This window comes from Thermobia domestica, chromosome 7, assembly GCF_964235325.1.
Source record: "Thermobia domestica chromosome 7, izTheDome1.hap1.1, whole genome shotgun sequence".
Classification (NCBI taxonomy): Eukaryota; Metazoa; Arthropoda; class Insecta; order Zygentoma; family Lepismatidae; genus Thermobia; species Thermobia domestica.
Window position 1 is genome coordinate 20829575 of NC_137460.1, and position 23730 is coordinate 20853304.

General features: G+C 35.0%; 1 protein-coding gene across 3 annotated transcripts in view; it reads right to left on the reverse strand.

The window, feature by feature from the left end:
* Window positions 1-23730, reverse strand: part of Hr39 (Nuclear hormone receptor FTZ-F1 beta) — a 331622-nt gene that overhangs the window by 13148 nt on the left and 294744 nt on the right. For all 3 annotated transcript variants that reach the window (XM_081764182.1, XM_081764183.1, XM_081764184.1), the window contains 7 exons: window positions 20588-20781; window positions 14507-14617; window positions 10263-10902; window positions 6671-6797; window positions 3737-3948; window positions 2256-2488; window positions 923-1117 (listed from right to left, as the gene is read on the reverse strand). In XM_081764182.1, coding sequence (XP_081620308.1) covers window positions 923-1117; window positions 2256-2488; window positions 3737-3948; window positions 6671-6797; window positions 10263-10902; window positions 14507-14617; window positions 20588-20781 — 1712 coding nt within the window. The remainder of the gene's footprint in view (window positions 1-922; window positions 1118-2255; window positions 2489-3736; window positions 3949-6670; window positions 6798-10262; window positions 10903-14506; window positions 14618-20587; window positions 20782-23730) is intronic.

Sequence of the window (23730 nt, forward strand, 5' to 3'; positions counted from 1 at the left end):
CATTTATATCTTTGTTCGCACTTCATATCATCACTAATAATACCACCCAGATATCGAAAACTAGTCATTTGTTCTATTTTCTTCCCTCCTCTTCTATATCTGACACCGACCACTTCATTCCAATCACCATAGTATAAGCAACAAACATTTAACGTAAAGAGTTACAGTGAATTCTGTCTAAATCAGACTGATACTGATAGTTCAATGAAAACTGTTCAAACCATTTATACAACTGACTAACTTACAGAACTAACAGCAGTTTCAGTTGCTGTGCCGTGTAGTGCCAAAACAAAACAAAACTTAAAAAAAAAAAAAAAAAAATCATAATCAAATTAAAAGTGTGAAAACATGCGACTGGAACGGAAATAATCTTGTCTCCGACAATGCGTTAACCACTATTCCACCCAGTAACTTACTCAACCAGTCATAAATTCTCACTCTTGACAACGATAATCAGCACATTCAGACAATATGGTCTGTACAAAAACTTAAATCTGCTGTGACTGGACAACAGAGTGGCCATATATTATGAACACTTCTGACAGTTGAATGTTACAAAAAAATATATCGTCACAATGTGTCTTATTGTCATCAATGAGCTTTAGCATGTCATTAGTATAAAGGAATGTAAACACAGTGTTCCTTGAGATTTATTACTATATTAACGGGATGTTCATTGGACGTTCCTTGCGTGACATTTTATTATATGAGAAACGACAGTAAACAAGTTTAATTCAAAAGAAAGAAAAAAAAAAAAGAAAGAAAAAAAAAGAAATGTATTAAAACACAACACGCAAACATTATTATTATTACTACTTTGAAATTTAAAAAAAATAGTAAAAAAAATTAAAAATGTATAAAGGAAGAATAATAATTATAATACAAAAACTCCATTTAAAAATACTACAAAAAACATACTTACAGAGATATTTTTAAATAACGGCAAGCTTTTACACCACTTAACAATTTTATAAAGTCGATGATCTGCTATGTTGCATAAATTTGAGAGAAAATCACCGGAATTCCCATCAGGAACAGTTTCATTGTCACATTGTGCGGACATTTTCTGGATTTCTTGATCATTATAGTGCCACAAGTGCTCCACTTCCATTATTTCCTACAAAGAAACGATAGAGAAAGTATTTCTATTAGATATGAAAAAGAATGGAATAAGCAAAAACACCGTATTTACTCCAATAAAACGGATTCTCAAAACTGACACAGATTTTTAGGGCGCCGCTTATATTCGAGTAAATACGGTATTATTGTATGTTTTTTTTAATTGGATCCATATAGATTTTTAAAAAAAAATCCTGAACATATAGTCACACAAATATTAATGAAAGATCCAGCTTTCAGCAATATGTTCCTTTCGTCGTTTGTATAGTTATTTGTTAATTTTTAAAAGATTATTTGATAAGTGACTTATTTGTAGTTAATTGTTGTTGTACTATTAGAAAATCAGCCATTTTCTCATCTGGTACGAATGTTTCACTTATTTCGAAACAAAAGACAAGATTAAGGGGTTTATAATCCATTTCTAACGTATATAATGTAACTGTGTTATTAGTAACATTCATAAAGTGCAAGCATGAATTGTGAAAAAAAATATATATATATCCGTAATTTCAACATAAAAGGAGGGAGGACGATCAGAAGTGACTGTCAAACTGCAATAAATATTCCACTGGCATAAGGATAAGAATACCAATATAACGGAAATTAAGTCTGAATAAATACGAGAAAATATAACAAATTTTTTAACTATTTGAAAAAAGTACAATTTGTTCACAAGGAAACGCTTCATGTGTTACCTTGAACCATTTTAGAAGGTAAAATTTAATAAATAAATAAAAAAAAAAAAAAAACTTGAAAGTCGAAAAATAAGCACTACCCTGCTACATACATATTACCCCGTGATGGTATTAAAATTCGTTTCTCAAAGTTACTTTAATTAACATTATTAACTACCTATATTTTTTCAAAGGAAGAAAATGCTTGAATGTTGTTAAATGTTGATTAAATGAATAATGAACAAGTTAATTAAATGTTGCGCACAGTACTGTTTCAAGTATAGGATGGAGTATTTCCATCTTAGCAGAAACTACGTGACATTTTCCTTTCAGTACTAATTAGTATTTTATACAAGGCTGGACTGGCATGTAATATAATGAGAAATTTTGTTTTTCTTTCTTTGCATGCTACAGCTAAGTTAATTTTGATATCCTGTGAAGTAGCAGCATTTGCATCCTTACTTGCAATAACTGTGGAACTGTTAGCTTGTCCACGCCGTTGCCCGTTACCCCACTGCTTCCAGCAACAGCCCCCAAATCTGGAGCCTCCAGCTTTACCTGGGGATCACCAGAGGGGTTCAAAGAGGAAGGTAACGACTTGCTCGCCTCGCCACCTGGTGGAACAAGATTCGCTGGAAGCGTATACGAACACTGGTACGTGCTTCGACCGCCTCTCGTCCTGTCCTCTCGGATAGCTGAAAAGGAAAGACAAAAAATCAGATCATTATTTTTACCTATTCTTTCTTTTCTTTTCTTAAAGACCTCGTAAATGAATTATATGTGCTTGAGAATTTATTACAGCTGGACCTTGATCAACACGAACTTTTTCCCCATTCCCTTGAATTCCCCATGACACTTTATGTTAAAATAACATCTAAGTCGAATGTTGAAAAATTACAACCTCAATATGTCGAATTTTAAAGGTTTCATAATCATATTTAAAAACCTCGGTAACTCGAACTGTTGTATCTGTGAACCTTTACAAGTCAAAGTTTGTTTCTATAAGTAGAATTTCTCTTGATGTGATCTCGATAACTCAAAGTTATAGTTCTATGCTTTCACGAATGTGTACTGTGTACTGTACTGTAAGTGTGTTTTACTCATGTCTAAACATGAAATCTCCCCTTCCCCCCACTTGTTTCTAGGTTAATAAATTTTTTTCTTCCTTCCGTAAATCAGTCTAAGCTTGACTATTGTATGCGCCGAAGTTATATGGACACTTTTAATAAGGAACACGGAACCTCGATATCTCGAATTTTTGTTGCGGCCACCCTGGTAACCCCAACCCATGATTATTGAAAAACTCGATAAATCGAATTTTCATGTACTTCCTTCAGCTTCGAGTTATCGATGTCCAACTGTACTTTTTTTTAATTTTAAAAAATACGCCCGGAACATCTGCGTTATTATTTAATACTTAGAAAACACAGAAATACCTTGCATACACGGCTAACTGATTCCAGAGAACTCCTGCATTGTTCGAACACTATTTACAAAAGACAAACGTTTCAGTGCGTCATGATAAATCCTAATATAGTCACGCTAACAGATGTTACTACCTACGCTATTGCTTTCCTCTCTAACGCTAATACATGTCTCTAGCGTGTAGACAATTTGTCGATTCAGAACTATTGTGATGACTTAAATTCAATTTCAAAATCCTGTTGTTTAGCACTCTGCTATTAGTTCCCTTTTGTACCGAATTGACAGTTCTAGCTACAATAAAATTTACACTCATCTTCTAGCTTCATTCTCATTTTTAGGATGTATATATATATTCAAATCTACAGGCAGGGCATTTTTTTTCCTGTACATATCTAGTTATAATAATTTCCATACTCACTTTCTAACTTCATTTCCATTTTTAGGCACTTTTTAAATCTACAGGGAGGGCAGTTTTTTTTTCCTAGTAGGCACATAGTTATTATAATTACCACACTCACCTTCTAGCTTCATCCCCATTTTTAGGCACTTTTCAAATCTACAGGCAGGGCACTTTTTTCTAGTAGCTATAGTGACTGGGCAGGATGATCCTCGGAGGCAAACGTAATTCTTTCTATTCTGTACAGTTCTCTTGAAGAAGCCTTTACAACTCTCACAGGAAAATATACCGTAATGGAAACCGGAAATTTTATCCCCACAAATGGGACATGGACTAAAAGATAGAAAAAACATACAATTAGTATTACTGTCATACAATGAATGTAGTAAATCTAAAATAAATCAATGAAAAATCACGAACTGTAAAATAAATGATAAAAAAGAAGCAGAAAAATCCTTTAGGTAGGTTACAGTAATAATATCTAAGCTTATACAGCGCTTATATAAGACGTTATCTAATCACTCATTTATAAAATAAATAAAAACAATAATTTTAGGAATGATCCAAAAAGTGGATCAAAAGATAGCAATTTTAGTGTTTGGACCAGGGAGGCACAAAATTTTTGATGGCCCATAAATCGAGTTTTCGTTTTTTTTTTTTTTTTGTTTTTTTTATTTATTTATTTATTTATTACGGAATAAGTGCAGCATAATGAGTTAAGTGATAATTTGTGTTTGGCTACACTATATGTAGTTTTCCAGATATAAGGCCTACAACAAAATTTTTCATTAAAACATATTCGATCTTTTGCTACATTTGTGGATCAGGGGCCACAAAAGTTTTGAACGGCGCCTAAATCGAGTTTTCGTATTTTTTACGGACTAAGCACATCATCACTGAGTTAAGCGATAGTTTGGATTTGGCTACACTATATGTAGTTCTCCAGATATAAGGCGTACAAGAAAATTTTTGCCTGAAATATATTGGATCTTTTGATCCAAAAAGAATGCAGAAAAAACCCTTAGGTGGTTAGAGTGGCAATACTTAAGCTTATACAGCATTTATATAAGACGTTATAATCACTCATTTTTAAAAATAAATGAATAAACAAAAATAAGCAGATACCTTAAATTTCAGAAATTTCTTGGTAATGACTGCATACTTAAGTATCTTTGCAGGTTTGTACTTAATGACATATTCTTAAACACAAGAAGTATGTACAGTTGGCTATACGGTTAGTGTACGCGTCTTCTGCGATCTCCGGCGTAAACTCATGTACTTCGGATCCCACGTTAAGCTGTAGGTCTAGGTCTCATAATGCCTCGCTGTTGAACGGGACGTTAAATATAAACTCATCCAAGCAACCTATTAAGGAGTATGTGTAGCCCTTCCCACTAGTATAGTGAATAGTACGGGCGGCCTTTGGTGGGTTCGATTCCCGGTGGAAGAGCTTTGAAATCTGAACGTATTTCAGTGGTTCAGATTCCATTTTGAACTATAGTTCCACATTTCGTGTAGCCAATCAAGCAATATGTCTCAAATCCTGGTGCCACAGAATAAGCTATTTCAAACTAGTTTGTGTTATTCGGCAATGTGACAAGCAAATTGTTCGAACGTTGGATATTCCAATCTTCATCGTTAATTGGACAACAGTTCCGTTTAGAACAACGCAAAACAAAACTGATAGGACACGTTCATCAGGTCGCACTCAAGACCGACGGTACTTCATCTGAAGGTTACAGATGGAATTAAAATTTCAAAGTGTCAGAAAGAACACAACACCTTTAAGTGAGTTGTAACACAATTGGCAAGTACTTTTACTCCTGGGATATCACGAGAAACTTTTAAGATGTAAAACACTTCTCACCGCACCAATAAATGCCTCTGGCCGAAGGAGATAATGGAATGTCTCAAAGCTTTTTTTTAAATTGTTTTACTTCTCAGGTAAGACGTAATTTGCTATTTAAAAAAAATAATGAAAAACTGCACTCCGTGCAACATTGCGAAAATGAAGCCAAGATAGGTTGGCTAAATAATACATCTGGCTTACGCTTCATTGTGCAGTAACACAGCATTTTTAAAAATATGCTCGTGTAGGCTAAAATAGCAGAATTTCTTTGATTTTATGCTCAGTCTTGATTAAGGGTTCGACGAAAGCAATAGTGAAAGTACTAAATGATGCTATTAAATACGCGACAATGTCCAAATGTCTATTTACTAAAGGATTGACTCAGTATAACGAACAACTTGTGTTTAACCCTAGAAATACCATTTGGGGGGAGGTTAGGAGATCAAATTTTCAGGGATTTTAGAAGGATAAGAATTTCCTAAGATTTCAAAATTTTTTTTACATTGTTCCTTTGAATAATCTTCACATTTGTTAGTCTTATATTATATTATCATTTACTTGATTTTTAATTTTTTTAAATAGTATTTTGCTGCAGGTAGATTTGACCTCTCATTGGCACTAGATGTAACCTATCTTTGTTTTCGAAAAAAAAAAATCGTTTTAGTCCAAAACTTACATTGTTTTTAAGCAATACATCTGTCTCTTATTCAAGCACTGAACCTTACAAGAGAGTGACAAATTTTATTCTAAAAGTGGACGTAAATAAATACATACATACACCGCCATGACAGAATAAATACATGCGCGTGTTTTAATAATCTAAATAGTGTCATACATGTAACCACTTACGATAAATGTACAGTAAAATTATTTCAAAGGTTTCTACTGTTAGTTTAGTTTAAAATGTTATTTTAAATTCAATAGGAACACTTAAAAAACGAGCGGGCAAATTTGAAACCCCTCCTTGGTACTACACGTAACAGATAGGAGCTTGGTGTTTCTAAGGTTAAACATTGCATAGTTTCAGACGTCTATTCCTATAACTGATTCATTATATCTCTACCTTAACCAATTAACATACTTAAACGTTAACAACCGAAATGACTAATTATGTGATCAACATTTCATATATATTTACGTATCGTAATAGAAATAAAGGGTTACAGATCATGTAAATTAGCAAGATTTATGTTACTTTAAGCGTACCTATTAATAAGCTGCTGCCGTGAAATGCCTGGAGGTGCTGCCAATGCGGAGTGCTGCACTAGGTCAGCTGGAAGGGAAGAGACTCGGTCGTCTGGAATACTGCTACCACCTTCTCGAGGACTATCATCTACAAAAACAACAACATATGGAACTGAAATTCTCAAAGTTTATAATAATATCAGAAAAGAAGTGCAAATTTAACTTACGCTCTATCTACAATTTCAAATATACATGCGATACAAGAAGTCTTTAAGATAGCAAGCAAATAGAAGTATAAGTTGTATGTCACTGGATACATTAAATGACTTCCAGAACTGATGTAACTGCACACTCAATACGTAAACGTAAGATTTCTATTTACTGCGTCAAATATTAATATTGTCATAAAATAAAATTGTCGAAGATTTAGTTACTATTAGGAGACCTAGAAACACAACCATTGATAAAAGATTTCTGTCAATCCAAGAAACAAAAAAAGAAGAAGAAATATTTAAAAATGTAACAGTTATAATGCTACCTTGTAAGTTAAGTACTTATTATATAGAATAAACATTTATATGTTTTGAATAATACAGGGTGGCGCCGGGCCGACTGACACATTTCACATCTGAATATTGCACAGGCATAATAACTTATATTTGGTTAGCGGGGAACCGAAAGAGGAAAGAACGTCACGTTATATGGTTAGTTGCAAAGGAGTATTGGAGTACAAAACATCGTCTTATCTCAGTTTGTAGTTATGACGAAACTAAGTCTGTGGCGGACGTGCAACGATTTCTAAGCCGAAACTTTAATGTTGGTCTCTCCACGTTCTCAGGAGTTCGCACTGTTCTTGGAGCTCCAGGTTTCCCATCCAACATGTTTCCAGGAGTGTCTTCAACTTCTTCACCAAGGTACGAGACGCAATCTTACCATGTGGACCAACATTAAAGATTCGTCTAAACAAACGTTGAGCTTCTGGCACAGACTTAGTTTCGTAATAACTACGAACTGAGATAACACTATGTTCTGTACTCCATTGCGACTGACCATATAACATGACGTTCTTTCCTCTTTTGGTTCCCAACCCGCCAACAAATATATTATTACGCCTGCGCACTATTCAAGTTGGAAATGTGTAAATCGGCTCGGCGCCACCCTATACTATGGCAAACCTCCAAATTTAACGTAGATTTAAAATTATAACAGCATCTTCACAAAGTGCCTGTTAAAAGTTAGCAAAATTTCTACAAACTAGCACAAAATTACGTAAGTCTTTATAAAGATCTTTTGCAAGAGTTTCTCACAGCATTTTCAAAAGAAGAGGATTCTACTCTAAGAAATTTATATTATCATATTAACCAGTTTCATGATCTCATCATTGTTTACCATGCATATAAAATAATCCAAGATGAAATTTTTAAAAGTGACATGAGTTGTGCGTAAGCTACACGGATCTGCTAAGGAAGGTATCAGGGAACACCAAAAAAGTAAAATTAATATTACATTTAATGACGGGTGGGTGTATAAAGTGAGTTAAGTCAAAAGCTAGTGTTTTAGAGAAATCGCATTTGAAAGTTCAAACATAAATCCAAAAATCCGGTTTTGTGTTTCCGACAAACATGAGTTACAACAGCTAATCATTTTCGCAGAACCGGATTTTGGATTTATTTCTGAACTTTCAAATGCGATTTCTCTAAAACAATATTTTTTGACAACGTACTTTACACACCCACCCACCAAATATTAGACACAGTAAATGAAAGAGAACATTTACAAATTATTATTAACATTCATCAATTCATATTCTTAAGTAACTGTTCAGTCAAGTGTTCGAATTTTAAAGTTACTGCTGAAAATTTCGAGAGTCAGCGACAAGAAGGATGGATAATGTTTTTCTTCTGATAGCAGGTAAAGTGAGTATTCCTACTGGAAACTCGATAAATACTGTGGGTTTCCACTGACAAGGGTGACCACTAAATAACTAATCTAAACAGAACCAGATATCTGTCGACTCACTCACTTTATACTTCAAAAAGCTCTGTACTTTCCCTAGTATAGTAGACAATAATACCTTTAGACTAACTAATTCAAAGCTTCTGTAAACCCATAGAAAAGATTCGAAAATATCACATGGGTTCGCACGGAAAAGGATGACTATCACCTGGGTTCACACTGGAAAGGATGGCTATCACCTGGATTCGTATTGAAAACGATGACTATCAGGGACCTATTTCTCAAAGCTACTAGTCTTGTGATATGTTTCTTGCAAATCATGAAATACCATGAAGAAGAAACACTTGAGTAATGGTAAAAGTCATGTTTAAATACTAATGCTAATAACTCTAATTTGTCATGATTTTATGGTATATGCAATAGTAAAACCGATTTTTTGACCCACCAGATCCTCTGTAGACGTGAATTCTATAACGCTGTTTCTTTAATAGTAATATCTATATGAAATTACAACTGTCATAGGTGCTTGATATATGAACACAGGGATTGTTCAAGCATAGCAGTGGTCTGTGATACAACCCACGTGATCCGAGTGGAGAGCACCAACCTGGAGACTGAGTGACTGTTCTAGAAAGCAGACTGGGTGGTGTAGTGGTTAACGCATCGGTACGGTATGTCAGAGGTCTCGGGTTCGAATCTCGGTGCAGTCAGTCAATTTTTCACTCTGTGAGTTATGTTTCTTATATTTTAACCTAAGCTTTCAGCTGCTCGTATCAAGCATAGAACGACGGAATTCTCAACAGAAAGCTTAAAAATTGATCACTTGAGTTTTGTAGGTTCTCAATGTGTTCATTGTTTAATAATCACAATTTACTTCCTAGAAAGAAGACGGCCATGATAATGATAATTATGATAATTTGACCTACAGCTGTAAAGGTTTAGATGTTACTACGTAATTCACAAGACAAAGTCAGCGCGTTCTCAATATAGAGCATTGTTTGCTTGCCATTAAGAAGTTTCTCCTATGAAATGACCGAGTACGAAGATTCGGGAAAATACTATGCAATGGGTTTGGTTAGAATTCAGTATTCTGTTCCGAAATGGAAGCTATATGAGACGTGGTCCTACATCTTAAGGTGGAATTCGAACCACACGAACCCACATCTTTCGAACCGAAATCACAGAAGAAAAAGGAACTTCAATGCAAGTGTATACGGAAGTTTTATGTTAATGATTACATTTTTCACTCTGTGCATTGACAGGACCTACATATTACATGTTATAAGAGGTGTTTCTCATGGAGCATATGGCATGCACTTTACAAACAGCCAAAAACTCAACAAATCTAAGTCTTTCCCAGTTATACGCTTCAAGAAGGATGGCGAACTAATTCACCGAATATTCAGCAGTTCAAGACAAAAAACCGGAAATTGATATATTAAGATAACTAACTGCGTTACATTACTCCTTCCAGAGATCTCCAAAATATCACTATGCACCGGAAGAAACTATTTCTTAAGTAGTAGTACTTGGAGGTCGTAAGAAACAAGTATAACTAACAACATATCTACTTGGAATATACTGCGCATAGCGCATATACCGGGCAAATACTTTCTAGAACACTCTGATTAATACAAAGAATCTGAATTTAACTTACCGTTTCCATCTGCAGCACCACCATCAGGAGAGAATATACTTTGTGACGCTGAGATAGGTTTGGCATCGTCATCTCCCAGTCGAGGAATTGGTGTTACGCCGGTGTATATAACACCAACACCTCCAGCTATCAGGTGATGCGAAGGAAGCGGGGACGAAATATCACCACGAGAGAAATTTGGAAAGTCGCCCGCCCTTGTGAGCACAGGCGACGGGTAACCGGCTGGCACGTGATGCCTTGACTGAATAGGCGAGTGGGATGGCGAGAATTGCGTTGGGGAGATGGGACTTGTGGTCGATGAGTAACTATGCTGGGAGCCCCCGTACTGGGAGGCATCGGAATTGTTTCGTGACAATGAAGGCGTCGTGTGATGGGAATAAGGAGAGCTAAATCCACTCAAATGCCTGGACTGTACAGGGCTTTGAGTAGGGGAATAATAGGCTGAGTGTATGGCGGAGTCAGGACTGGGCGTTGGCGCTTGGGGCTTGAGATGCCTCTGCTGCAGAGGACTTTGGGATGGAGTGTAGTTAATGATTTTGTCCGTGAGGATTGGAATATCGACTGGAAGCTCCGTATGTGGGGCCAAAATAGGCTGTGACCGAAGATTGCTTGGACACTCCATGTTGTGACCTTTCTCATTCTGCAAAAAAGAAAAAAGAAAAATGAATAAATAAATAAATAAATACACACGTATAACTCATTCTCAATATAAAATGTTTTTTATACTGTTAATTTCTAAAAATGAATACAGCTTGTGAACTGCACTATTAAGTCGAAACGGTACTCACAAAACCTGTAAAAATATTAGGGATATAGTTTATGACGTTGTACTTCAACTTTCGATATATCTTTTTCTCAGTAATAAAATATTAATCTTGAATTCGTGCATTATTAACTTATTCGCATACGCTTCAACGACTACCATATAATGTTATTTATAATATGCACAATTTACGCCAAGAAATTATCAATACATAATACAAGTATGGTTAAGCTTACCTCTAACATTCTGTGAACCAAAATATGTATGTAAACTAAACCAGGATGGATAGTTTATAACAAATATAACAGCTTCAAATACATTAACGTTCCTGTTCCAATTACTTTTATATCTTTAGTTGCGTTGTGAAAAATTTTACCAGTAAAGTTGAACGTACCAGTACATGCTGAAAAAACTAAATAGTATATTACCTCACCTGCCAGTTTGTGATCACTACAGAACCTTTTAAAGACACATGATTTGTCATTTTCAGGTAACCTTAACCACGCCAGTAATATTGTTACATTATAATAATAGAAGTCACGTGATGTGATTAAAAATAGCACTGTATGTCTACGTAAAAGCATAAATACATAAGCCGCTGACGAAGGTGGTGGATCCCATTGAAAATTTTGGTAATAAGTATTTAGACGCTTACCTGAGTTATTTATTCTCATTTAAAGTTCCTGAGTATTTATTCGCGCAACACGTTATACATTACAATGTACAAACATAGCATATTATTTTTACTAGTTTAAATCACTACAACCCAAATCTATACTTCCTTTGGAAGAACCACGTACCCGGATATAAACTGAACTTCTCCGAGTTAGTGTATTTTAATTCATCCCTCATACAGAATGAAGTATTTGCCACAAACAGATGTTGCAAAAAATGAGGGAAAAGAAGACGTGGAAACAGATTGATACAGAAGAGAGCAGAAAGATGTACAGGAAGTTAAACAAAAGAGTTACGAAGAGAAACAGACAGAGCAAAAGAGGAATTTTACAAAAGACAATGTGAGAACACAAAATAATTAGAAAGAGTCGGGATATATGAGGAAATGTACAAGGAAGTGAAATCTATGGAACTCCAGGGGAAATAAAAAGACATTACTATGACACTAGACAATAAGAATGGAAAGATAGTCAGTGAGATGAGTAAACTCTTAGAAAGATGGAAAAAATATGCTGAGGGCCTCCGGAAAATGACAGTAGGAACAGACCATTTGGCCTATATTCCCTCCCCCCGGAAAATGAGAGTAGAGATAGACCCCGTGGCTTAAATATTAGAAGTAGAAAATGAAGTACGCGAGATTGATAAAGAGTTCAGTATTCTTCAGGATGAGTTTGAAAAAGCTTTATCCGAGATTAGGAATGGAAAGGCAACCGGGATAGATAACATACCAATCGAATTCATTAAGAATATGGGAGACAAGGACAAGAATTGTTCCGAATCTGCAAGGAAATATATGAAACAGGGGAGTGGTAAAAAGACTTCTTGAAGATGATCATAATATCGAGTGCTACGAAACCGAACCCAGAAACACGTGAGGATTATAGAACTATTATTAGTCTCATATTGCATGCAACAAAAATTTTGCTTGGAATGCTGAACAGAAGGTTGTATGGAAGAATAAATGAAGAAGTTGAGAAGGAACAGTTTGGGTCCAGGAGAGGCAAGGGCACACGAAATGTAATTGGATTATTAAGGGTAATCGGTGAAAGGTTTATAAAAAAGGGAATGAGGTGTATGTTGTATTTATTATCTAGAAAAGACTTTTGACCGCGTGAATTGGGAATTGTTGTTGGGAGTTCTAAAGAAGGTTGGGCTGAAATGGTACGATCGTGGACTCACAAGAAACTTATATATGAACTAACAAGTACGTGTTGAGAATAGGGTGAGTGCAATTGGAAGGGGAGTTCTACAGGGATGCTATATCTCGTCAACATTATCTATCTAGAACGGATAATGAAAAAGAACCTACATAATGAGGACGACATTTTGGTAGGAGAAAGAATGATTAAGTGTATATGGTTTGCAAATGATATAGCACTTGCTGCGGAATATGAACAGATAATCAATAAAATGTTAGAAAATTTGAGGAAGAGGTGTGAAGAATATGGGACGAAAATAAATGTTACAAAGACAAAAGGCATGGTGATTGGAACGAAGCGGTCAGTATCAAATGTAGGAATAAGAGGGGGAGAAAATACAACAGATAACTACTGGGAAGTATTATTAGTGATGATATGAAGTGCGAACGTGACATGAAAGCAAGAATAGGAATGGCGGAAGAAGTTTTTAGGAAGAAAAAAAAAGTATTTTGAAAGACTTTGAATAAAGAGTTGAGAAAATGACACACAAAATGCTTCATCTGGAGTATGTACTGTATGGATCAGAAACATGGACATTACGTAAAAACGATGAAAAACGACTTGAAACTGTCGAAATGTGGGTATGAAGAAGAATGGAAAGAATTAGCTGGGACGAGCGAGAAAAGAACAATTTTAGTTATTATTGAGATGGGGAAGACAAACTGGTTGGGACATTGGCTAAGAAGGAATTGTATCATGAGGGAGGTGCTAGAGAGTAATGATAGCAAGAAAGAGAGAGGAAAGGGGCCCGCAGAGGCTTCAATTGATGGACCGTATCAAACAGAAAAATCGTATGTACAGACGAAGAAGAAGCTGAAGACCGTGGAGTATTGAAGATTCTCAGATCAGCACGTGAGACGCCAATAATGACAGAATACCAATGATGATGATGCGATTCTGCCCTTTCGGCTAAAAGAGATGATGCGAAACGAGGTGAAAGGAAATAATATGTAATACCCATGGGTCCAAAGGAATTCGAACCCACGACAGACAGGTTTATCTGTTTCTTAGTTTAAGGTGGAATCCGAATCGTGGTGATGCGTTTAAAATTTTAATGCTCTCCCACCAGAAATTGAACCTAGGCCTGACAGACAAGTCTTGCAATCGGCAGCCAAATTCCTTGGGCCACTTAATCATGCTCTCCGGCTTAAGAATTACACAGTATGTTGTGTTTCTGTTATTCTCTATGTAACATTGTACATTGGTGTTTCATTTATTCTGTTTCATTTAAAAAGAAAATAATTACTATCTTTAAAAACTGATCATGATTTACTTGGTAAATTGTCAATGCAATTTATCATTCCACAGGCAGAAGTGGTTTTATAGATTTTTTTTTTCCTTTCAAAACAAGTCCCATTACTTTGTGTATAGGACCCTTCAAAAACCAAAAGCCAGATTAGGAGAACTACACTTTTGATTTTGGCATTTCAAGATTAAAACTGGTTTCTTGGAGTATCATATTCTATCTAGTTCAAAGTTGAAAATAGACACCATAACTTTCTGGTATAAAATTATATATGGATAACATTTTTTTTTTTTTAAAAAAATCACAGAAAGAGGTTATTTGTTGCAATGTACTACGGAAGTTATTTCGCATATATACTTACCAAACTTTCACCAAATTTCACCGGGAGTTTGTTTTCTTCTCTACAATTCTGCACTGCAGAATTCGTCATACCACATATTTGTACACCTTCCATTGACGTTTCCTCACGATCCTGTCAACAGACATACAACATGCCATTACTAACAATAGCAAGGGTCAGAATTAAAACAATAATTTCGAAATTGGATTAAAAGCAAAAACATGAGTATCCTTTTCAAATTTTACAATTCTGAAAAAATAAATGTCAAAATCAAGAAGCTGTTAAAATGTTTTAGTGTTAACAGATTCGCCTCAGACTACACAAATGATAATAACAATAAAAGGAAACCAAGAAGAAAAAACTTATTTATTGATGCTCCTAAAGGTTTTACTCTATTTCCCAAGTTTGTTTTCTTCTTTCTTTCTTTCCTAGTGTAGCAGTCTGTGTTAACGCTCCATGTGGTTCCAATCGGTGTGTCCCGAAATTTCAGAATTTAAGTCATGAAGCATTTAATAAATAGTTAAAATTAGCAGAATACCCATTCTTCGCACGGGGAGAATACATTTTGGACATAGCGACCACGAACTATGGATTCAATACTAATATAGATCAGTTATATCAATACTAATGATAAAAACCATCGCAGGTCCAAACCTCATCTATGCTGAAAATTTGATCACGATCGGTGGAGTGGTTCAAGGTCACAAACATAGCTACTTTCATTTTTATATATAGGGAGATCAATTTTGAAACAAGACTACCAGTCCACGTCTCCAGCGGCAGCAGTAATGCTTAATATTACATAAAATCACTACTTCATTGAAACGTATAGTACCGGTATTACCCTACTATATTTAATTATTATTAATAAAATATTAAGTAAGTGTGTCGCGATTTTCTTGAGTACAGTACATTGGGTAGTCAATCAAAAAAGTTTGGAAACCACTGCTGTAAACTATAAGAGATGCATAGTATACACATGTAAATGGTGATAGAATTGGTGAGGCAAAAAGGTAAAAGGAAACAAGAGAATCCCGAGAAAACATCCAGGACATGCATATCCATCAACTCACATAGCCTGGGACTCTTAGTATCAAAATGTCCGTGTCCCCTTATTAACATTAACATTCAGAAAAAATGTAATACCTCGGAAAAATGAAAAATTAACTTTATATTCTTGTTGAGTTAGTTTTTTCGACTTAGATGGGAAACAAATTGTTTTTATATTATAGCTCTTGGTAATTACAATATGATTTTAGTACTGATATATTTTATTATTATAAATATTAGTCCATGATTGATTTCTTTAGATATAGTTCTTCTTACAGTTATGTACCTGGATTATACAGTAGTATGCAAAAGTTGATATTAATTTAAGTTGATATTAGTTTAAGTACTAGAACAAGCAGCGGTGTCAGGTGTACACTAGTTAATGGTTTTCGTTTGCATAGCATGATATTTCCACAATTAATATCGAAACCGGAAATTACAGTAAATTTCTACAACTTTCGGTTTTAGTACAAAGATTAGAGTGGAGATGAAACATATTCTTGAGACACTTAATTGATCGCAGGAAATCATTTCTCGCCTTTATCGTTTTTGCTCTAGGATGATCAACATTGAACCGGAAGTAGTTTATTTCTGCCACTTCCGGTTTGAATAGAGGGCTAAGAGAAAGAGGATGGTATCAATTTTTAAAACGCTGGCTCGATTTGAAGAAAACGCTTCTCACCACTTCATCCATTTTGCTCTATATACATCAATATTAAAACCGGAAGTTGTAATGGATTTCCATCACTTCCGGATTTAGTATAGAGTTAAAAATGGAGCTGACGTGTATTCTTGGGACGCTTAATCGATTGCTAGAAACCGCTTCTCACTACGTATTACCGTTTCTGTTGTATACTGATCAACATTAAAACCGGAAATGGTTGATTTCTATCACTTCCGGTTTGAGTATTACCTCCGTCAACGAACTCACTTTTCACCCTCTATATCCCGACCAAAATTTATGGTAACTTTTTTTTTTTTTTTTTTTTTCAGACACACTAAATGTAGTGCATAAAGGAGTTTTGGTAAAACAAAATTCTTAATAATACAATATTGGAAGATGCGAATGTGATTTAATGAAACAATTAAACGTATATAGAAGCAATGAAAAAGGTGTTTTTATATATTATTTAGGTGTCATATAAATCTATAGATAACTGGATTGGTTGGTTGAATTAGAATTTAGCGTCCCTTTCAGCACCTTGACGATACGAGACGTGGACCTACAGCTTAACGTGGATCCCAACCACATGAGCTCCGATAGGAATCGAACCCGGGTCTCCCGCGCCAAAGACGCGTACGTTAAACCACATGCTCATAAGAGAACTGGAGTTAAGTGCTACTCAGGTTATTGAAATAATTATTAAAGATCGCAAATTATTGACGATATATTAATATCATACGGTGTAGATTAATTTTAAGAGTACCATTTTACAAAACGTTCTTACATTAGGGTCATCAAGTCTAAGAGGTTCAGTGGGCAGGTCGGGTAGCCAGAATGGAAGAAGTCAAAAGCACTAGGTGTCAGGGCCCTTTTTTGCGGGCCTGAGCCACTCCAACGCCATTAGCTAGCGAGGAACACGTCGTCACCGTGCTGCGTCGTCGTTTCTAACAGGCGTATCATGTGCTTTGTACACCTAGTGGCCGTCACATCTTTTATTCCCCAATTTGCCTCACGACGCTGGGTGGACGGCGAAAATTGGAAAGCACCGGTCGGGAATCGAACCCAGTACGACCGGTACCCACTAGACTATGGTGTACCTATGGAAGAAGTAGGAACGCTTCCACTGGAAATTCAATCAGAAAACGTCCATTAGAAAGATCTAGGCGCAGATGGGAGGATAGTATTAAGATGGATCTCGTAGAAATAGGAAAAAAGTGAAATGAAATCTTTGAGTTTTACGTCCCACGATTATGCCGGTTAGACTAAAGGAGACGGTGATGATGAGTAATGAATGAAATGGTGGAATGAAGAAAGTGGGAGGAAACGGGAAAATCCCGAGAAAACCCACGCACACGGTGTTTGACCACCACAAAGTTCACTTGGCGGGGGCTAGGATCGAACCCGGGACCCCAAGCATCAGAGGTGAACGCTCTACCAGTGAACCACCGCGGCCCCTTCGTAGAAATAGGAGTAAAAAGTATAGAAACTAAATCCAGTTGGCTAAAGACAGAAGTCAATGGAGAGCTTTTGTGAACGCAACACTGAACATCTAGGTTTCATACGCAGCAGCTATACATATAGATTATATTTTCAATGTAGAACATTTTAGCGAAACGGTAGATCCATAACTTACGAGCTATATCTATACAAAATAATCAGACTAATCGTATATAAATCAATTAGGTTTTGGAATTAAGTTACGCGAAATTAAGATTAACAACACCCCCCGAAGGTATTTTGACGGTTTATTCCAACAAAATTAACCTGTATTCCTATTATACTATAAACATCTACTATAAATTTCTAGATATTTCCTGTCTAATTAATTAATTTATAATCTAACCGAACTCCTCTTCGTATCTCCTTTGATAAACGTAGGTGGTTGACTCATACTTCAGAAATAGCTGCAAACATCTAACAAGGATGCGTTTAACAACTGCATCAATATTATCTTGTCAGCAAGCTTATCAGTCATAAAATAGCAAGAATATATGTTGCTGCAAGAAAAAAAAAATCTTATCATAACAGCAAATAGTTGGCTTTTTTCCTGAAAGACAAGGACTGTCGTTTTTAAAAACTACAAACCAATGCTATCTCGCTGTGTTGTAATTCTTCTAATTGAAAACAATAAAAAATAATGTAGTCGCATTTTATCAAGAACATACCTCATTAAGTTATCAGTATATTTAAACACATTCATGCATCAACAGGAAATTTTTCTATTGTTTTCAAGTGTACGGAGTATTAGTAAATTATTGGAATATTTAATGGCGATGTACGGAAGATTATATTTTGTTCTCCTTAAAATGTGAGTGGGTGAGAAATATTAGATTTTAAAAAATATATTCTACCTTGCTAAAATCAACGAACTAATTAAGGGCAAAACTTCTTGAAACTGGACATAAAAAGAAGCAGAGCTCGAAAAATTCCACGCGCCAGACCATTATGGCCACTGAATATGTGAGTCCTGCTCTTTGTTGTTTTGATGTTTAAAATTTCCAACTTTTACCTCCAGTACTTCTGATTTTTATCTGCTTGGGTAGATTGAAAACAAATTATATTGCATTCATTATAACATTTCGAATTTCCAGTTTACTATGAATTTCAAATACATTTAATTCCAGTAATATATTTAATTAATTTACACCAGTAACTATAATATATGGCCAAAACATGTAGGCCTATGTATGAAATTAATTTTGGATTATTCTGGCACCTGGTTTCCTTAACTGGCACCTAGATTAGAAAAAATATCGAGGACTGAAAAGGGAGTATAACATAGGCCATACTAGGACAATTTAAGTATGTTTACTTGAAACAGAGATCCTGATCAACTTAAGAGGATTTATATTTAACCATGAATAAAAATTCTCGTACCTTACCTACGTCGCGGGAGGGATTGGTTTAATTTAGTTTAACGTCCCACGCTTATGCCTGCTAGGCTAAAGGAGACGTGGACCTACTGATTTTAGTGGAACCCGAACCTCTTTGGTCGTTCAACTATACTCTCAACGGGAATCGCACTGAAATCAAGCATGCTAGCCACTAGACCAAGCGGGGGTTCTACGTCGAGTAAGGGAGTTCCACAGAAAATGTATGGGGAGTTCATGAAATCTAGGGTTGCCCTGCTGCTGGTATGGGGGCAGAAAGTTAGGTCTTATAGAAAGTTAGGACAGAAGTTACTTACAGAAAAGTTTCTCATTTAAATATTTCAAAACGGTAACAATAACTATTTTTAGTTTTTTGATAGGCGCTTCCGTATGTTTCTTTATGAACAAAAATGCAGCTTAATTGGGCATTGGCTTTGAAAAAGGTGTTACCGTTTTACTACCGGTGCGCCGTAAAATTTTAAATTACTGTGCTGAAACTATAAGGGATTAAAAACGCTGCGCTATAGTGCTGTAGATCATCGTATCTATGAGTTATCTCGATATTCTCCCAAACAGCGTCATTTCAGATTTTGCAACGGGGGAGGGGGGTGATAGTAGAATTGGCATTAGAATTTCACGTTTCTCATTAGCATGTAATTTGTTAAAAAACATAAGTTTCTCATACTGAGTTGGGGGACAGTTTCCCCCTACCCTGATTCTCCCGTTTCCTCTCCCACTTTAATTCCTTCAATTCTTTTACAGTCCTTCATTCTCAACTATCATTCCTCTCCCTTATCGGATAGGGCAGAAGTAGCGAACAGCCTACTGCCCGACTGGCGAGTCATGAGAAGTAGCCATTTGGTGGTCTGTATCCATCACTGTTAGTGTGTTATGGTTCCCTATAGCGAGCTAGTGAACAGACAAATAGACCGCCAGTAATTTCTGAAATGAAAAATAGCCCTCGAACATACAAAGATTGGCCACCCCTCACACAAGGCATAGGGGTGTAGAGCATTTTCGCTCTGGGACGAAAAGGTAACATGTCATTTCATTGTTTCACCGTCATACTAGAGCGTTTGGACGTTCAGATCCTTTAGTAGTAGTAATAGTAATAGTAGTAGCAGTAGTAATAGTGTAGTAGTAAAAGTAGTAGTAGTAGTAATAGTAAAAGTAGTAAAAGTAGTAGTAGTAGTAATAGTAGTAGTAGTAAATGTAGTAGTAGTAGTAGTAGTAGTAAATGTAGTAGTAGTAGTAGTAGTAATAGTAGTAAATGTAGTAGTAGTAGTAGTAATAGTAGTAAATGTAGTAGTAGTAGTAGTAGTAGTAGTAATAGTAGTAAATGTAGTAGTAGTAGTAAATGTAGTAGTAGTAGTAGTTCTTGTTTATTATTATTATTATTATTATTATTATTATTATTATTATTATTATTATTATTATTATTATTATTATTATTATTATTATTATTATTATTATTATTATTATTTAGCTGCACAGATCACAAAATGTATTTAAAATTACCTTCTTTTTGTTGAGCTCGTTGCTATTATTAATAGCTTCATCTAATCTACTCATTTCAGCGTCAGAGAGCTCCCCTTCCCATGACATCGGTCGCTCCCTGTCGCCGTCCTGTTCTCCATCTACCATCCCATCCTGCGAATCTTCCACTTCACCACCACCGGCTACGCGTTTCTTCTTGGTCCGCAAATTCACACCTGAAATCAAAATACCACAATTTAAGACAGTTATAAGCATTAATTTTAAAAGCAAATTGAAGATGAATTGAGGAGCAGAAGGGAACATAGCAGTAGTCCTTTAGGAAAAAGAAAATGTTTGCTAACTCTTGCTCCATCAAGAAAGGAAAAAGAATAACTGATTTTATAGGCTTTTATTCAGAAACTTAAGTATTTCAAAATTTTATTAACAGTAAGACTTTTTAACAAGAATTTTAGGAATGATCCAAATTTGACTGGATCAAAAGATTGCGATCTTGGCAAAGAATTTTTTGGAATAATCCAAAAAAAAATGGATCAAAAGACTGCAATCTTGGCCAATAATTAGTTTTGGGATCAAGGGTCACAAAACTTTGAACGGCGCTAAATCGAGTTTTCGTATTTTCTACGGAATAAGCACATCATACTGAGTTAAGTGATCGTTTGGCTTTGGCTACACTATATAGTTTTCCAGATATATGGCGTACAAGAAAATTTTTGACTGAAATATATTGGATCTTTTTTGGATCAAGGGCCACAAAATTTAAGGCGCACAAGAAAATTTTTGATTTAAATATATTGGATCTTTTTGGACCAGGGGCGACAAAATTTTTGAACGGCCCCTAAATCAAATTTCGTATTTTCTACGGAATTAGCACATCATACTGAGTTAAGTGACAGTTTGGGTTTGGCTACACTATAAGTAGTTCTCCAGATACAAGGCGTACAGGGAAATTTTGGATTGAAATGCATTGGATCCTTTGATCCCCCCCCCCAAAAAAAAAAGAAAAGAAAAGAAAATCATGTTGTTTTGGTATCCTATGAACTAATTTTTAAAAACATTATTATTATTTAATCTTAATAACTGTATGTTAAAACTAATTTTGTTTATTACAAACTAAATACAAGCTATTATTTAAAAAAAAAAATAGTTCACACAATTCCAAGACAACATGATACGTAATCAAATGCAGTTGAGTTCGTTCCTCTAGTCGCTGCCACAATTTAGATCTTGGGGGTAATGTTATTCTGACAACACTGTAATTTCTACGGATGGCAATACTGAAAATTCTTCAGGTTTATATTTTCTGTTGTAGAATAACATTATATATGATTGTGGTAAGTTACATTTTATTATCTCGTTTCACTTATGAAAAACAAGCAAGACAAAATTGGTAATTTTTGCATTATTCTTAGTATGTCAGGCTCTAAAAGAAAGAATACAAGGGAGTTTATAAAAGCGCGAGAGAGAAACAAACATGAAATAGAGTAAAATGTACGAAGACTTGAGAGGGAAAGTTGAAATATTATCAGAAAATGGATAACAAGAGAACACAGAAAGACGTGAATTGGACTGGTAGATTAAATATTCATGAATCGTGGAGCAAAGTACTAGATAAGGTAGAAAAGAGACGACAAAAAGACGCAACAACCAGTGAAGTATTATAAGATGTAAGAGAGAACACAAACGTGTACCTAATTAAAAGTTAAGATTTTAAAAAGTGAAAGCTTAAACGTAATTATTGAACCTAAGTTGAGATCTGTATACAATTAAAAATTTATAACTGCAAAATGAAAGAGATCTTATTGGTTGTTTCCTCTTGTTTTCTGAAATATACAAGGTGGCCCAAAAGTAGGTATACACCTCTGCATTGATCAAGTGTAACATTTCAGCTTATAGGTTTATTTTCTTCAGCTGTTCCAGGTTTTAAGATATAAGTAAAAACACATTAAGAACAAATAATAAAGAAACTAAATCTACCTGATGGATAACAAAAAGAAATACTATACAATGCAATGAGCTGATCAGTATAGTACTGTATATCTACTTTTGGACCACCCTGTAATTAAGCTAGTCTTTGATTATACTTTCATAATACAAGTAGTCGTTAAAAAGTTCCAGGAATGGTGTTCTAGTTTTGGCATTTGTGATGCTATCACAACGAATCTTGTATGGTGCAGTCCTTAAGAGCCTGCCTTACTAAAATTAATACAAAATTTACCATTTTTCTTTTGCTTGTTTATTCATAAGTGAAAGGAGATAATAAAATGCAACTTACCACAATTATAGATCATGTTATTCTACAACAGAAAATATGAACCTGAAGGATGTTCAGTGTTGCCATCCATAGAAATTACAGTGTTGCCAGAATAACAATTCCCCTAAAATCTAAGTTAAGGTAGCGGCTAGAAGAACGAACTCAACTGTATTTTATTACGTATCATGTTGTTTTGGCTTGCTGTGAACTACTTTTTAAATAACATTATTATTTAAATTTAATAAACTGTATGTTAAAACTAATTTTGTTTATTACAAACTAAATACAACTATTATTTAAGTAGTTCACACAATTCCAAGGCAACATGATACGTAATCAAATGCCGTTGAGGTCGTTCCTCTAGTCGCTGCCTTAACTTAAATTTTAGGTGAATTGTTATTCTTTCCACACTGTAATTTCTATAGAAGGCAACACTGAATATTCTTCAGGTTCATATTTTCTGTTGCAGAATAACGTTATCTATGATTGTGGTAAGTTGCATCTTATTATATCCTTTCACTTATGAATAAACAAACAAAAGAAAAATGGTAAATTTTGTATTATTTTTAGTAAGGCAGGCTCTTAAGTTGCCTAGTCATGAATATAACAAGTGTGAACAGGTGATAACAGTTAGTTTACGAGTAGTATAGCTAAACGAAAGAGTATGTGGTAATCAGTTGGTGCAATGTCGCGGTTCAAACAATGCACAAACATCAAGTTTGTGTGCAAATTGGGGAAATCTGCTTCAGATACTTATTTCAACAGCCTTAAAATCAGTTTATGATGTCAGTGCTTTAAGAGGTCTCATCCCGGCGAAATTAAAATACCGCTAATTTTACAGTAATTATGTGATATCTTCAAATATATAAAAGAAAATCGAAAAGTGGAACAAGAGCGCGATACACAATATTAT